This window comes from Drosophila melanogaster, chromosome 3R (genome assembly GCF_000001215.4).
Source record: "Drosophila melanogaster chromosome 3R".
Lineage (NCBI taxonomy): Eukaryota > Metazoa > Arthropoda > Insecta > Diptera > Drosophilidae > Drosophila > Drosophila melanogaster.
In genome coordinates, this window is record NT_033777.3 from 9,777,952 (window position 1) to 9,791,447 (window position 13,496).

Here is a 13,496-nt window from a genome sequence, read left to right on the forward strand (position 1 = left end):
ACACACTGTTCCTTTAGCGAGTGGGTCTATGAAACAGCGTTGCCATTTAGTTCCTCAAACAGCGGTGCTAGACGTTCTATAATCGCTGCGATCAATCGTGGAAAATATCGATACTGCCACCCCCAGGTCCGGGTGCCATCGCTAGTTCCTTTTCTTTTCGAATTTCTCGTGGAAAACGCCAACATGGGTTTCGCTACTCTCTGGTACTCGCATCCCCGCAAATATGGCCAAGGCTCCCGATGCTGGTAAGAATTGTGTTGCCCGTTGTTTTTCGCACGTTTTGGTGTACAATTTGTTTAAATGCTTGTCCCGTAACCCCGTATTTTGCACGATTTTTGCTTGTTTGTAGAAAGTGGGGTTATACCCGACCCGCTTTTTTTTTAACGCATGGCGTCTACCAATTTGTATTTGCTTGTATTGTCAATTGTTTCAATGTTCCAAAGGCTTTTGCCCCCGGTTGAGTACGGAAATACGTGTTTAGCATCTAGAACAGTTTCCTTAATTAAGGGTGGCCAAAGTAAGAGCTGCGCGAGGCAAAACGAGCCATTTCCGAATGGATTTGGTTCAGCCAAGTGCAGCGACAGCTTTGCTTTTAATGAAACTGTTCCATGCTACGGAGATTCTTTGATGGAACCGATCTAACTATGATATACCATCTCATTTTCAGCCGTGCCTGCTCTAACCGCCACGGTCTGATCCGCAAGTATGGCCTTAACATCTGCCGCCAGTGCTTCAGGGAGTACGCCAACGACATTGGCTTCAAGAAGGTGAGTCCTCCATATGAAATCCTCAACGAACTGATAACTAATATCATTCGTTTTTTAGCTGGACTAAATGTGTCCTCTTCGCATTTTAACGCGGTAATCGCGTATATTAATGCATATTAATGTATGGAGTCGTCGGATGTCGGGGACTCGGTAAATTAGTATGCCGGCAGCAACAGCAACAACAATAATCATTTGGGGATTTAAGCAAGGACAAAGCGCATCGAAGCATTGATTCAATATAGCCAGAATGGCCAACAGCAACACCACAAAATGCCAACAGTTACCACCTTCCGCGAAGGATCTTTGTTAAAGCACTAGTTTTGTTTAAATCTCCGCCTGATTAAACCCATAACAAGAAACGTATTTAATTGTGTCATAATTTGAGCCTGTATCTAGCGGGCTATCTTAGTGGGCATCCTCGCATTTGTGTTGATGGCTGCCGGAAAAGTGTACATTTCCTTGTTTTTGAACTGCAGTGCGATCAGTCAGCCAGCAACCCATCCAGTCTGTGTCACCTAATAACCGCTACCAAAACAAAAGCAAACCGGTTTTCAGAGATGGAAATCACCAGGTCATCTCATTCCTAAACTTCATCTCTCTTAGCATTCAAAACCTCATTGTTGTGTGTTTCACCAGTTGCATAAAGGCTTTTGATGCGGACTTTGATGTGATATGCAAAACTGGCAGGCCACTGAACCCATTTTTTATATGCGTTGAATTTGTAGAAAATATTTGCACTTAATCATATATAGCTGGCTAAGTTACCACTCATATGTGAATTCAAAAGCAGTTTCGAACATAGATATGTACAAAATACAAAATGAGATTATAAATTATTACTCATGATTTTACAAAATGACTAAAGCTCAGTTATTTTATATTTGATAAACTTAAATGAATAACCATAAGTAATAGGTCTCAGTTTTTCTTCGAGTGAAGAAAGCTCTATCAAACTTCCAATCTCCTTGTCGACAACGAAATTCCGTGTGTAAGCCAGCCTGATTCCCACGCGAATGTGTCAGTCAATGAACGTTTATTCACCTCCTTAATTGTGATGGTGTCCTTTTCGAAAGCCGGAAGCAATCTCCTGGCTGTTGGCCTGCATTTCCTCATTTCTACGCTAGTGGGTTAGTGGTATCCACACGGAGACCCATTGCAATGATAGCCCATTGCTCCGAGAGCCGGGCCAGAGTCAAAAACCAGTTTGAGCCGCTAAAGAGCGGGTCAGCCCCCGCTTAAGCTCTCTTAGCTGTTTTTTTCTGCTGGCTCCGCTGCCGAAAATCAAGCTAGCAATTTTGCACATTCGCCAATTGGGCTGGGAGTCTGAAGCGGTCGCTTGGTGTCTAAACAACGTAGTCGCGCTTGCCTAACCAAGATGTGTGATTAGTAGTGAGTGTGTGATATAAACTGTAGTGATTCCAACGAAAGGTCAGTGGCTCATCGACCACTCAAGTGATCCCCACTCGCAATGAGATTGATCTGGCTGCAGCTCCTGGCTGCTGGGGTTGCTCTCTATCTGGCAAACGGTTGTGCAACGGCCGCCAAGGCATCCACAAGCCGCGGAGTTGCACAATACAAGCTCCCGCTCCCTGCTCCATTGCCAGACCACGAATCTGTCGCGGTTTCAGGCGCGGATCAGGCTAGGCGACAGCAGCAGCAGCAGCAGAAGGGAGCATCCAACCAGCGAAGGCGCACTCAGGTCGTGCGGCGGCGCAGGCCCTCCTCTACAACAACTACTTCATCCACCTCAACCACAACGACAACCACATCGACAACAACTACAACGACGACAACAACAAGTGAGTGCCCAGATAATTTTGGTTGTCCAATAATAAACTGGACAAGCTATAGTTATGTTGGCTACATAGTGTTGATCTAAGATCGCTGCAACTTGTTCGAATAGCCATGCAAACTGGTCTAAGATGCTGGCACTGACCTAGCTTTTTGGTTTCGACCATAAAGATCGAAAGTGGCAATGCGAATACAGCCACAATAGTGACAAAGAAGTTGTCTGGGAAAAGGTCACTCAAAGTGTACCGATGGTGGAATACCCTTTGCATAAATGAGTTAGTTTAGGATCTAGAAATCTAGCTACCTATATATATTTATATCTGATCACTTCAAAGTTTCTAGCATCAGAACTAAGCTGAGGTGCCAATCCTGGTTAAGATCGCTTATCCATTAAGCTACTTGGACAATCAAAAGTAAATGCAAGATTAATTGCAAAACTGCAGATAAATAGTTTCGCCTTGGATTCACAGGTTTCATTATTCTGACAAATTGTGAATAAAACCAGATATACCCGTTTGGGATTCGTTAACGTAGTTAGCCATAGGTGCATAGGTAACTGGAGCACCGGAGCTTTCGAATCGGCTTCGGCTGCATCAGGAGACCTTGGCTAAGTCCGAACTGGAGAGGCGTATGCAAGGCCACGAATTATTGGGGCCTAGGCCTTTGCCAATTTGCATGATCGTGATCATGATCACTCGGCTATAGAATTCCACCCCATTTTCGGTCGGGGAGGGTCTAAAATTAAATTAAATTTAAGCTACTTCTCCATTAGCTACTTTTATGAGCTGGAAATTTTAAGTATATACCATCAAATTGCTCTCGAAGAAGATCTCGTTAACATAGGGAGTAATGATCTGGGTAGTATGGCCGTTTTCGCGGGTGATTCACTTGCGTCCACCTGCTGTTGCAAGCAGCCAAGTAGACAATTGCGTTGGGTCTATGGAGCGCATGGAGTGGGTGGGAAACGTTTGCCAACAGGCTGCGCTATTGCTGATCCATTGTTGGCCTGGCTTAATAACGAAACAGAAGTATAAAACAAAAAAAAAAAACAAAAAAGCCAAATCAAACGCTCTTCATGAGCGGCGGGAACTGCGCTTTACTTGACGTGTAATGTCTGCTATTTGGAGCAGAAACACTAATGGTCATTAAGCACACTGGTAAACCCGCTTTCCACATCCAATCCCCAGCTCCGCGTCCCAGCCTGGCCAACGGCTTCAACTTCTTTAATCGGAACTTCTGGAGTTTCGGCCAGCAGAGTCTGGTGGCAGTGCGTCCGCCCACCAAGCAGGCCCATCCGCCGAAAAAGTTTAGTCCCAAGGACGAAAAGTCCGGCCAACGAAAAGTGGCCAAGACCACTAGGAAACCGATGGATCAGAGAACGAGTACAACTAGTCGAAGCGCAACAACAACTAGCACACAAAAACCCACTACAGATGGACCCTTTCGCATTGCACTGCCCACCTTGAACTTCCCACGCGACAACCAGGATAAGAACAGGGATAGGGAAACGGAGAAGGGCAAGAGGTCGGCTGCCGAGCTGCGCTTGAGGTTCGATTGTCCGCGGGAGAACGAGGTGAGGTTCCAGCTATTCCCCAAGATCTGCAAGGCGGATCGAGACTGTGCCGTGTGGCAACGGGATGAGCTGTGCTGTGATATCTTTGGAGCAAGCAGCTGTGTCTCTGGCGTTCCAAAGCCGCTAGAGGAGACTCCACATGCTCGTAAGTGGGTTTAATCCTTAGCTGCTATAGATATTATTCAATTTATTGCTCTTGCTAGCCATTCTGGGCTTGATACCTCGCAAGTGCCCGAGTAGACCGCTCGCCGAGCTCTGGTGGGACGTCCAGGAGTGCTCCACAGACATGGACTGCTGGCCAAGGGTCTGTTGCCCGGATGGGCGTAGGAGATACTGCCGCACCTCGCAGCCGGAGTTGGAAACAGCTCCAGTGCCAGTGAAGCGATCCTTCGACTATCGTAAGTTAAAAGTTTTCCGTATGATAACCGAAATCAATCGAAGCCTTGCGCTTTTCCAGTTACAGAGTACCTGGAGTGCACAGCCCCGCCGCCGCCCATCTTTGACCTTCATCCCAAGGCGTGCACCTCCACCTTGGATTGCTTTCCGAATGTGTGCTGCCAGGAGGCGGGACTGCGCCACTGCCGGCCGCCCAAGAAGTCCGTGCTCACACTGATGGCCAACTTTCTCAACGTGGACTTCGTGAAGCGACTGGCACAGAATATCGTTATCAAGTAGGGCGAACCGTGAATTTCCCACTATTTTTCAACGTGCGTCGAGCACCTTCGACAGAACCATTTCGAAACCGCCGTGAAATCTCGCCCGGGTTTGTTTGGCCACGCTGATAACCAAAAAGAAGATATGCCCACACCCATACCATTCATAGACATACATATGTATGCACCTTTGTATACTGCGCACCCCATCCATTCGTAATTCTCCATTAAGTATTGTTCACCTAGCCTAGTATTAGACCTAAGCTGCATTCGTAGGCTAGCAAAGTAAATAAAGTATATATGTATGTATACGAACCATAAACTCCATCTGCGGCTTTTCCACTGGAGGTCTGAGGTGGAGGTCTCCCGTAACCCTACGCCTCCTAGGTCACTTCACCCGACTGCCGTGGGGTTCTTGTTCTTGACTTATTTCGTTGGTATATCGTTTATATGCCGGGTTCTTACACTTTCATGTTAATTGCGCGATCATATTACATCTAAAACTATATGGCACTTTTGCGCTATAAACGAGGCATTTCACAAAACAGACTGAGCAATAATAAGTCTACAATCATATATTTCTATGAATCACCTATAAAATAATGGAAGCCGATTTAAATATGAACTTTCATTACCCATTTCGTTGTTATGCCTAAAATCGTTTTAAATTTGATAGGGTAATATATTTTTATTATTTCTAAAGCTAGTATTCTTTAATATTATCCATTCGATAGCGGCTATATTCTAACGCCCGCAACTGTATTTTTATCTACAAGTCATGAGTTCAAGCCGCTGTGCTTTGAAACTCAATCCCTCAGTCGCTTCAGAAGTGAGGCATCTCAGATTACCATATTGCTCAACTGACTTTAGTGTTATGTACATATGTATATGCACATTGTGGAAAACACTTGACCATCCCATTTCCACGACGCATATTGCCGACCACGTAGCTAGAAGCTACCTCCAATAAAAGCGAATCTAACCTAGAATGCCGCAGACCAATTGATTATGCAACCCGAAAAGACGCAGTTAGGCATCAATTACTTTAATTGGACATTTATTGCAGGGTGTGTAGAGAGACAAGATGCAGCGCCTCTACTCCAGATCTTTTTTGGGGGAAAGCTCACTCGGAGCAGCCGCAGGCGGATTTCTTGTCGCCGCCGCACTTGCAGTCAGATCCGCAGTTGCAGGATCCCTTGGTGGCCTGGCTGGCGCATTTGCATCCTGGAAAGAAGTAGAATTTAAAAATTAGTACATGCTGGTACATCCTGTAATCCATAAGCCATATAACATTAGTGTTCCATTTTATAAAACGCAGTTGAAGAACTTCTTTTCTTAGAGAGACGAACTCAGAGATTTCACTTTGCAGATAGTTTCAGCTTGAATTTTTATACTATTGAATCACCATTGAATTTTTATACTAGTATAATACCATTTCTCTGAAAGATCTGTGATATCCTAAAGGATCACACCAGACTGCGAACTTACCGCTTCCGCATGGGCAAGGCATCTTGATTGAGTTGTATTTCCTCGAACTTGTTCACTTGTTTACAAAAAAGGTAGGTATGGGCTATTTAGGCCTTTAGTTGCACTGAGATGATTCACTTGATTTTGCTGCTGACCACAACTGATGCACATTGGCCAGATGCTCTCGGTTTTATACATTTTGGAAACGCGGCTTTACACACGGGTCTTTCGTTCGATTCACCTCTTTTGCACACGCCGGCCGGCTCCAAATTCGAGTGGAGACGTGTGCAGAAGCTTTTGTTCTGCCCGCGAAGAATTGGTTCGGTTCTCCACTTTGGGGACTTGTATGGGATGCAAAGCTCTTGGTGGGGCACATGGGGCATGCGCAGGCACTCTTACTTGCGTACCACATATGTATGGGGGTGGCGGTGGGCGGTGGGGGGCCGGAGTTCTGGGTCTCTTATCGGAACCAGAGGATAGGACGGCCTGCAGCAAAGAGCTAGTCACATCGGGCACCACATCCTGTCCTGCAACGAATTCCAGTGCAACGAAATGCAAGTAAATACTGCTACGCAATAGTTGGGACTCCCACAGATCCTTTGGGGCCATCCCAATTAACGGGTATATGGATGCGGTGGCCATTACTGGCTTTTCCCTCGATTCTCGCGTGTGGGTGGCAAGTGCAGTGCAGATAAAATCGATAAATCCAAGCCAAAATAAAGCGAGGAAAATCCAAGAGCAAAGCGCGTGAGGTGTACGAGGTGGAAAAAAAAACACATACAAAACAACGAGTGTGCGGGAAAACAAAACGTCGGAAAATCGCAAGGCGAGTCGGTTGAAGGGGGCGGGCCAAAGGTGTCACACGGGTCCACCAGGACAATCAAGCGGAAGTGAGCAGTTACGGCTAGTGTGTATTGTGTGTGTGTGTGTGTGTTTGGGGGCGGATGGGATAGAAAACCGTTCCGAATGGGACACTTGTCTTCAAAGCAGGCCTATTTATACCGCACCCGGTCATGGGCAATCATAATCGTGGCGATAATGATGAGGAGAGGCTGGTGCCGATCAGTGCCAGTGGAGCGAAAAATCAATACCCTTCCTTGCCACATGTCTAAAATTAGCGGGATACTCTCACACACATTGTTTGCCGTTATTAAATATACTATTAAAAAGGAGTTCTATCAACTTTGATAAGGAAGTTGTAAGTCAACCAAGGAGTTATGCGGGTTTATATAATAGAATCATATATAATATAATCAACTCATTATCAATTTAAAAGGTTCTTAGAGTTTTTTAGTGTAAAGGAATATACATTTTAAAACCAATTCAACTAATAAAGTGTGTTAACATGCCTACTAGTGTATATCACCATCGGCTTTCGGAAGTTAACTTTCTTTCGCATTTTGTTTTTGTTGCGGGACCCTAAAGTGGTAGTGCCACCCACGCCCACGCCCATCACGTCCCTACCACCCACATCCACCAACTGGCGAACCGGAAAGGTTGTGCGTGCGTGGGCGTTGTGGCCAAGCTGATTTGCTCTTAATTGTTGCAGATAAACGAAAGCATGGCGCCCAAGTAGAACATTCCACCAGCGCCCGACAGCAAGCCAACAAGCTTCAGCTCCTGCTTCTCTCTATTCCGATTTCCACTCCGAGTTTGATATACGCGACCGCGTTCGACCCACTCGAATCCGTATCGGTAACCGGGATGACGGAGCAGAAGAATCAGGTGACGCGCGCTGCACCGGAGCAGAGCAACGATTACCGCGTGGTGGTTTTTGGAGCCGGCGGCGTGGGCAAGAGCTCACTGGTGCTGCGCTTCATAAAGGGCACGTTCCGCGAAAGCTACATCCCAACAATCGAGGATACGTACAGACAGGTGGGTGGGACGCCTGGTGCTAGAGATTACTCACATAATCCGCTGGTCTTCGCACAGGTCATAAGCTGCAACAAGAACATCTGCACGCTGCAAATCACGGACACCACGGGATCGCATCAATTCCCGGCTATGCAGAGGCTGTCCATCTCGAAGGGGCACGCCTTCATCCTGGTCTACTCGGTGTGCTCCAAGCAGAGTCTGGAGGAGCTGCGACCCATCTGGGCGCTTATCAAGGAGCTGAAGGTTGGTCCACTGCCTGACAATCATTTCTCATGTACTAATACGTTGTGTGTCCACAGGGCGCCGACATTCCCAACATACCCGTAATGTTGGTGGGCAACAAGTGTGATGAGACCGCCGAGTTGCGAGAGGTTAGAGGATGTTCCATCTGATCCGTCATATACATACATGCTTAATCTAAGATCTAAGTTACAATCTTCAAGGGGGATTTTAAACAGAAAAATCATCTCTTTAAGAAAACCTCTAATCCAAATGTGCCATCCACAGGTCTCCCAAGCGGAGGGTCAGGCCCAGGCGACCACCTGGAGCATATCGTTCATGGAGACGTCGGCCAAGACGAACCACAATGTGACCGAGCTGTTTCAGGAGCTGCTCAACATGGAGAAGACGCGCACCGTCTCCCTGCAACTGGACACCAAGAAGCAGAAGAAGCAGAAGAAGGAGAAGAAGTCCAAGGACACGAACGGCTCGATACCGGAGAACGGCGATGCGGGGGCCAGCGCCAGCGGCGGGGCCAAGGAGAAGTGTCGCGTTATGTAAGCATCGGATGGCCAAAGAGCCAGATGGCCAGATGGCATGGCCATGTGACCCGGGTCACATTGCGTCGAGCTGAAGTGAACGGAGACGACGGTGACAGACAAATACTCGCCTTGGGGCAGCACCCTTGGGTGGGGGGTTGCTGGCTTAGGTAGCCACCCACACGGGCCACGCCACACCACACCACACCACGCACCGCACACACCACTTACACCATACCACATACCACACACAATCCCCACTTTATCCACATATAGAGTTACATGCATAACGAGACACTTGTATTTAGGAACTGACTGGATAAGTCGCACCACGATTGCAATTACGATTACGAGTATATTTTGCATAGGTTATATATTCTATTCGAGCCGATCAGATCTTTCTAGTCGCACAGAGACACGATACCACGTACTGCATACATATATACATATATACTAATCCAAACACACCACGGAAACTAACCCTAAGTTTGCACATAATCGCATCTGAAACGTAACGGCATACATATCAAATGTTTACATACTTACATACATACTGCATGATCCATCAGCCATTCCATAACCAGATATCGAAACGAAATCGAACGAAGCTATACACTAATATCTCTAATGAAAGCCAAAGTACCTACTTAAAGACATAGAATCTGTATCTACTACGATATGATAACAAAATATTTACATGGATCCATCAACGTAAGACTTCTCCGTGATCGCCACATAGAGAGCATCGCGAGGCAACCGGAAACGGAAGTGGCCGCAATTGGCCGAAAATGGCCGATGCCTCCCCCTGACTATCATTGCTGTTTAACTATTTACCACCTAACCAGAATAATACCGATTCGGACGATTCGCCCCGATCGCCATATAAGCTAATGTATAAAATACTCAAGGCCAACAACACCGACAGCCCACAGTCCGTAAAACAGATGAAAGAAGAAATTCGCAATGGCATTGTGTTTTTTGTATTATATTAAATATGTATGTACAATTTTACACTTATTTGCTGAACTTTATTGAGCAGCTTGAACTTTCTCAGTAGTAGCCAGATCGATCAGTCAGAGAGTTAGCCTAAGTCAGAATCACGTTTAAGTACAATTGCATTCGCATTCATCGTGTGAGCCAAGTAACGCGTACATCGAAGGATATTTGAAGAGCATATGGTGCACTTTTTGCAGTAGCGTAGATGGGATATAAGTTGCCTGTTTTTAAAACACCTACCTATCTATCTATATGTATGTATGGATGGATGTATCGTACGTACGTATAACATAACACAGACCGTTCCCAATTGTGGTATTCGTTATTTAAATAGTTAGTTGGCTTGTGCGTAGAGTCGTAGGCGTAGGAGTTGAACAAATTGTTTCGCATAGTTTGCTGTTGTTTGATATTAAGAGGATAAGTTTTTTTAAATTTTACCAATCGGACTAAGTGAATGATATGCTTTAAACGCTGCTATACCAATTAGCCAAATAGAGGGGCATGTAATTACATTAATTATGATGTTGCTCATCAAACTGGTAACTTTGGCTGCTGGTCCGCCGTCCAGCAGTGCCGGACAAATAAAAGTAGAACAGCCGCCAACACAAATCAGATGGGGGGACATTACCCACTAGATCTTAACAAAAACAAAATAAATTGTTGAATTCGAGTAGAGAAATTATTAATCAAGATTATGATAGCGGACCAATTTGCGTATAAGATTTGTGAAATCAATTTAGATAAATTATCTTGGTTTGCCATAGACCTGGACGATTACGACGATATGCCAGCCTTAGTTGAGAATTCTAGTTAGCCTGCCTGTGCTTTGGGTTCTGCTTGGTGTTTTACTAGGTTTAGGTACGTTTAATTGTGAACAGCAAACTGGGTTTTGACTATTCAGTATGTGCCGTATATTGGATAACATTCTCTGCATACAGTACACTTCACTAATGCGTAAAGTTACTTAGTTGCATACGAATTATAATAACAATGAATTGTAATCAAAACATAATACATTTTAGGTGCATGATTTAAAATACAACGAATAAATATATTTACACCGAAATTCTTTTCTAATTTTTTCTTACAAGTATATACACACACTATATAGATCTATATACATAGATATATAAATATATTAGTTGTATACATATTAAATTAGATTTTACAAGATTCGAAAACCGAATATTTAATTATCGCTTACATTCAATTAATACGCAACTCACAAATGAGCGCCCACTGCTAATAATATTATTATTAATAATCGCCTGAGCGCCAAGTTGTAAATATAAATGATCAACAAGTTACATATAAAAATTATATCCGATTTTTTGAAGGGCCGGCATCATAATAATAACAAGCAAAATATAAACAGTTTCGTGGCCTACTTAAAAGATCTTATTGTTGAAGATTTATCTTAATAACACTTATCGCGCAAATGAGATTAAGTACATGCAAAATAATTTAAATAAAAATTTAACTATGACAAATCAAAAAATGAAAAAATTGAATTATTTGCCGACCATAAATGGTCTCTAATAAACTGGGTAAAAATCTCGGACATTACACTTAAATTACAAATTGTTTGTTTGCGGCCGCTACACATTATCAATGTTATTATCCTCGTGATCGTCGACCAGCGTGAATCCTTCATCTTCAGCTACACAGCTTTTGCTCTTGCTTTTGCTGCTGGAATCGCTTTCATCTAAATTTTCTTTTTTCGATGGTGTGGTGGGAGCTTCCTGCTTTTCCTCTAGCTCTTGGACGCCCGAAACGTCTGGAATTCGCTGTAGCGACTCCTTTGGAACATTTCTCACGTTAATTACATTTAGCAGCATCTTTAAGTTGTCGCCCGATATGGAGTCGCCTTCGGGCGCCCGTGCATTAATGGACTGGTGAATCGTTGGTGTCCCTTGTGGCGCTGGCTTGTGTAAAAGTGACGCCCATGCTCGGGGGCTTAAAATGTATTTAAAGCACAGCTTTATGGTGTAACCCACTAAAAACACCAAAAGGACTGGTGCAAGGAGGTTATACGGGAAGGATAATCCGGCTATGGGTAAATATGGTAATTAAGTGGTAAGTGGTAATTATTGACTGTGCGAATTCTTGGTTAAATACTTACAGGACAGTTTAGTCATAGTTACCGACACCTTTTCTATCATGATTTCCAACTGCTTGATAAATATGTTATTCATGTACATAAAGAACACTTGATCTGGCATGCAAATGGAAATGCTGATTTTTGCGGATTTTCTGAATGGAAACGATCATCAATCGACTTATTTAATTATATGTTATGGTCTTACTTGATCATTTCTATCTTCTTAGTTTTTGGTGAGGCTTGGTATATGTAGCCTAACAGTCGACCAAACCAGGACGATTCAGGCTCATGGTGATGATTTACGACCTCTATCATCCTATCGATGTCTAATTCCTAATTATAAACATATAATGAGCACAATTTCACACACTTTCAGGCTAGACCTACTCTGTTGCATTCTAAATAAGTCTGAATATATCCGCACAGAAACACGCCTCCTAGTACAATTGAAATTAGTCCGACACGGAAACGTTTGTGCACAATGACGACAAGTGCAATTGCTAATGTTGCATATAGGATAAATTTCACCTAGGAATGAGAAAACCCATTAAATAGCAAATAGTCAAGTTTCCATAAAAAGGCGCAACAGGTACCTCGGTCGTTTGCGTCAGTTCAATTACATCCTTGAAAATATCCACCAATAAGGAGAAAAAGCCGTGTCGGACGTATGAGCATCCGGATCTTCCATTAAACAAAGGAGCCTCCTCGGCACTCTCCAATATCTTAGTCAGCAAAACGTCCAAATCCCGAGCATCCTGCACCCTCTCCAGTTCATCCAGTTGCGATGGGATCAGGGAGAAGAGCAGCGATCGCTTATGGACCGCCGACATAACATCGTACTAATTACACAAAAGTTACACACATATGACGTCATGTCGCCAACTTTGGTCTAAACAGCGATCATACCTGAAAACGCTTGCGCTGGAACAGCAGATTGACGAACTTCTTGAAGTATGTGAGTGCCACGGCATCCTCCATGGCCACTGGAGACACATCTGGACACGTAGGACACTGGCACAATTCACCGGGCTGATTGATATCGTTAACCAGGTCCGACCAGGCGGGATCCGGACTCAGCCAGGACTCATCGTTGCCGCTCTGACAGCATACCCTGTGCAATACCAACAGGAAACAACTGACCGCTGCCTCCGTTCTCATTGTCCTGGTTTCTCAATGTAATCACTCCTAGGTAGTAAGCACTCGATAATAATTATAATTCAGCGCAATTTCGTGGTAAGGCGGCTGATGCAAATTGGCAGTGTGACCAAGTCCAGTTAGCAACATCACAGCGTCACGTCAGTGCTGCAATATCTACTTATCACTTCAGGAAAATGTAGCTTTATATTTATTAGACAAACATGCTTTTATGATTTTTCTTCACTTCTACTGCAAATTGAATTATTTTTATTAAACATCTTTATCAAATAAATCAAACAAATTGTTGTAAATTGACCAAGATCAAAAATCGTAACTGCGAAAAACAAAGCATTAAAATAAAATAAAAGCTAGACTGTC

At 44.2% G+C, this 13,496-nt stretch overlaps 5 protein-coding genes and 2 non-coding genes across 12 annotated transcripts; 4 read left to right on the top strand and 3 right to left on the bottom strand.

The window, feature by feature from the left end:
* Positions 1-90: 90 nt before the first annotated feature.
* RpS29 (Ribosomal protein S29) lies at positions 91-1,577 on the top strand. Of its 2 annotated transcripts, none has more exons than NM_169311.2 (3): positions 91-245; positions 668-767; positions 826-1,577. In NM_169311.2, the coding sequence occupies exons 1-3, from the start codon at positions 184-186 to the stop codon at positions 832-834; spliced, it is 171 nt and encodes a 56-aa protein (NP_731407.2). In that variant the 5' UTR covers positions 91-183; the 3' UTR covers positions 835-1,577. The 2 variants fall into 2 exon arrangements, with proteins under 2 accessions (NP_731407.2, NP_649946.1); NM_141689.3 differs by having other exon boundaries at positions 146-245; positions 826-1,127.
* snoRNA:Psi18S-1275 lies at positions 447-586 on the top strand. The gene has a single exon (NR_002494.2). It is a non-coding gene; the product is annotated as a snoRNA:Psi18S-1275 (small nucleolar RNA).
* asRNA:CR31514 (antisense RNA:CR31514) lies at positions 1,568-4,742 on the bottom strand. Its single transcript, NR_037757.1, has one exon.
* CG12947 (uncharacterized protein) lies at positions 2,113-5,103 on the top strand. The gene is made up of 4 exons (NM_001104261.2): positions 2,113-2,566; positions 3,746-4,276; positions 4,335-4,529; positions 4,589-5,103. The coding sequence occupies exons 1-4, from the start codon at positions 2,236-2,238 to the stop codon at positions 4,804-4,806; spliced, it is 1,275 nt and encodes a 424-aa protein (NP_001097731.1). The 5' UTR covers positions 2,113-2,235; the 3' UTR covers positions 4,807-5,103.
* A 352-nt stretch (positions 5,104-5,455) lies between these two features.
* Positions 5,456-6,419, bottom strand: MtnA (Metallothionein A). 2 transcript variants are annotated; one of them, NM_001275509.1, is made up of 2 exons: positions 6,273-6,419; positions 5,456-6,008 (listed from the first exon to the last, which is right to left on the bottom strand). In NM_001275509.1, exons 1-2 carry the CDS (start codon positions 6,292-6,294, stop codon positions 5,908-5,910), a joined length of 123 nt encoding a protein of 40 aa, NP_001262438.1. In that variant the 5' UTR covers positions 6,295-6,419; the 3' UTR covers positions 5,456-5,907. The 2 variants fall into 2 exon arrangements, with proteins under 2 accessions (NP_001262438.1, NP_524299.1); NM_079575.2 differs by having other exon boundaries at positions 5,827-6,008.
* A 282-nt stretch (positions 6,420-6,701) lies between these two features.
* CG8500 (uncharacterized protein) lies at positions 6,702-11,372 on the top strand. 2 transcript variants are annotated; one of them, NM_141691.2, is made up of 5 exons: positions 6,702-6,809; positions 7,801-8,126; positions 8,184-8,369; positions 8,426-8,497; positions 8,634-11,372. In NM_141691.2, the coding sequence occupies exons 2-5, from the start codon at positions 7,956-7,958 to the stop codon at positions 8,904-8,906; spliced, it is 702 nt and encodes a 233-aa protein (NP_649948.1). In that variant the 5' UTR covers positions 6,702-6,809; positions 7,801-7,955; the 3' UTR covers positions 8,907-11,372. The 2 variants fall into 2 exon arrangements, with proteins under 2 accessions (NP_649948.1, NP_001303452.1); NM_001316523.1 differs by lacking the exon at positions 6,702-6,809 and adding an exon at positions 7,679-7,747.
* Positions 9,865-13,270, bottom strand: CG12945 (uncharacterized protein). 3 transcript variants are annotated; one of them, NM_001316553.1, is made up of 6 exons: positions 12,888-13,270; positions 12,575-12,820; positions 12,369-12,509; positions 12,187-12,314; positions 12,003-12,133; positions 9,865-11,930 (listed from the first exon to the last, which is right to left on the bottom strand). In NM_001316553.1, the coding sequence occupies exons 1-6, from the start codon at positions 13,137-13,139 to the stop codon at positions 11,479-11,481; spliced, it is 1,350 nt and encodes a 449-aa protein (NP_001303482.1). In that variant the 5' UTR covers positions 13,140-13,270; the 3' UTR covers positions 9,865-11,478. The 3 variants fall into 3 exon arrangements, with proteins under 3 accessions (NP_001303482.1, NP_001262439.1, NP_001097732.1); NM_001275510.1 differs by having other exon boundaries at positions 10,901-11,930; positions 12,575-12,793; NM_001104262.2 differs by having other exon boundaries at positions 10,901-11,930.
* Positions 13,271-13,496: the final 226 nt, after the last annotated feature.

Excerpts from the sequence above, each read along its gene's own strand:
- RpS29 (NM_169311.2), top strand. The coding sequence starts at position 184 with ATGGGTTTCGCTACTCTCTGGTACTCGCATCCCCGCAAATATGGCCAA. Across the intron at positions 246-667 it reads GGCCAAGGCTCCCGATGCTG|CCGTGCCTGCTCTAACCGCC; the intron begins GTAAGAATTGTG and ends TCTCATTTTCAG.
- CG12947 (NM_001104261.2), top strand. The coding sequence starts at position 2,236 with ATGAGATTGATCTGGCTGCAGCTCCTGGCTGCTGGGGTTGCTCTCTAT. Across the intron at positions 2,567-3,745 it reads TACAACGACGACAACAACAA|CTCCGCGTCCCAGCCTGGCC; the intron begins GTGAGTGCCCAG and ends TCCAATCCCCAG. Across the intron at positions 4,277-4,334 it reads AGAGGAGACTCCACATGCTC|CCATTCTGGGCTTGATACCT; the intron begins GTAAGTGGGTTT and ends TGCTCTTGCTAG.
- MtnA (NM_001275509.1), bottom strand. The coding sequence starts at position 6,294 with ATGCCTTGCCCATGCGGAAGCG. Across the intron at positions 6,009-6,272 it reads GCCTTGCCCATGCGGAAGCG|GATGCAAATGCGCCAGCCAG; the intron begins GTAAGTTCGCAG and ends ACTTCTTTCCAG.
- CG8500 (NM_141691.2), top strand. The coding sequence starts at position 7,956 with ATGACGGAGCAGAAGAATCAGGTGACGCGCGCTGCACCGGAGCAGAGC. Across the intron at positions 8,127-8,183 it reads TCGAGGATACGTACAGACAG|GTCATAAGCTGCAACAAGAA; the intron begins GTGGGTGGGACG and ends GTCTTCGCACAG. Across the intron at positions 8,370-8,425 it reads CGCTTATCAAGGAGCTGAAG|GGCGCCGACATTCCCAACAT; the intron begins GTTGGTCCACTG and ends GTGTGTCCACAG.
- CG12945 (NM_001316553.1), bottom strand. The coding sequence starts at position 13,139 with ATGAGAACGGAGGCAGCGGTCAGTTGTTTCCTGTTGGTATTGCACAGG. Across the intron at positions 12,134-12,186 it reads AAGAAGATAGAAATGATCAA|AAAATCCGCAAAAATCAGCA; the intron begins GTAAGACCATAA and ends GTTTCCATTCAG. Across the intron at positions 11,931-12,002 it reads AACTATGACTAAACTGTCCT|CCGGATTATCCTTCCCGTAT; the intron begins GTAAGTATTTAA and ends ATTTACCCATAG.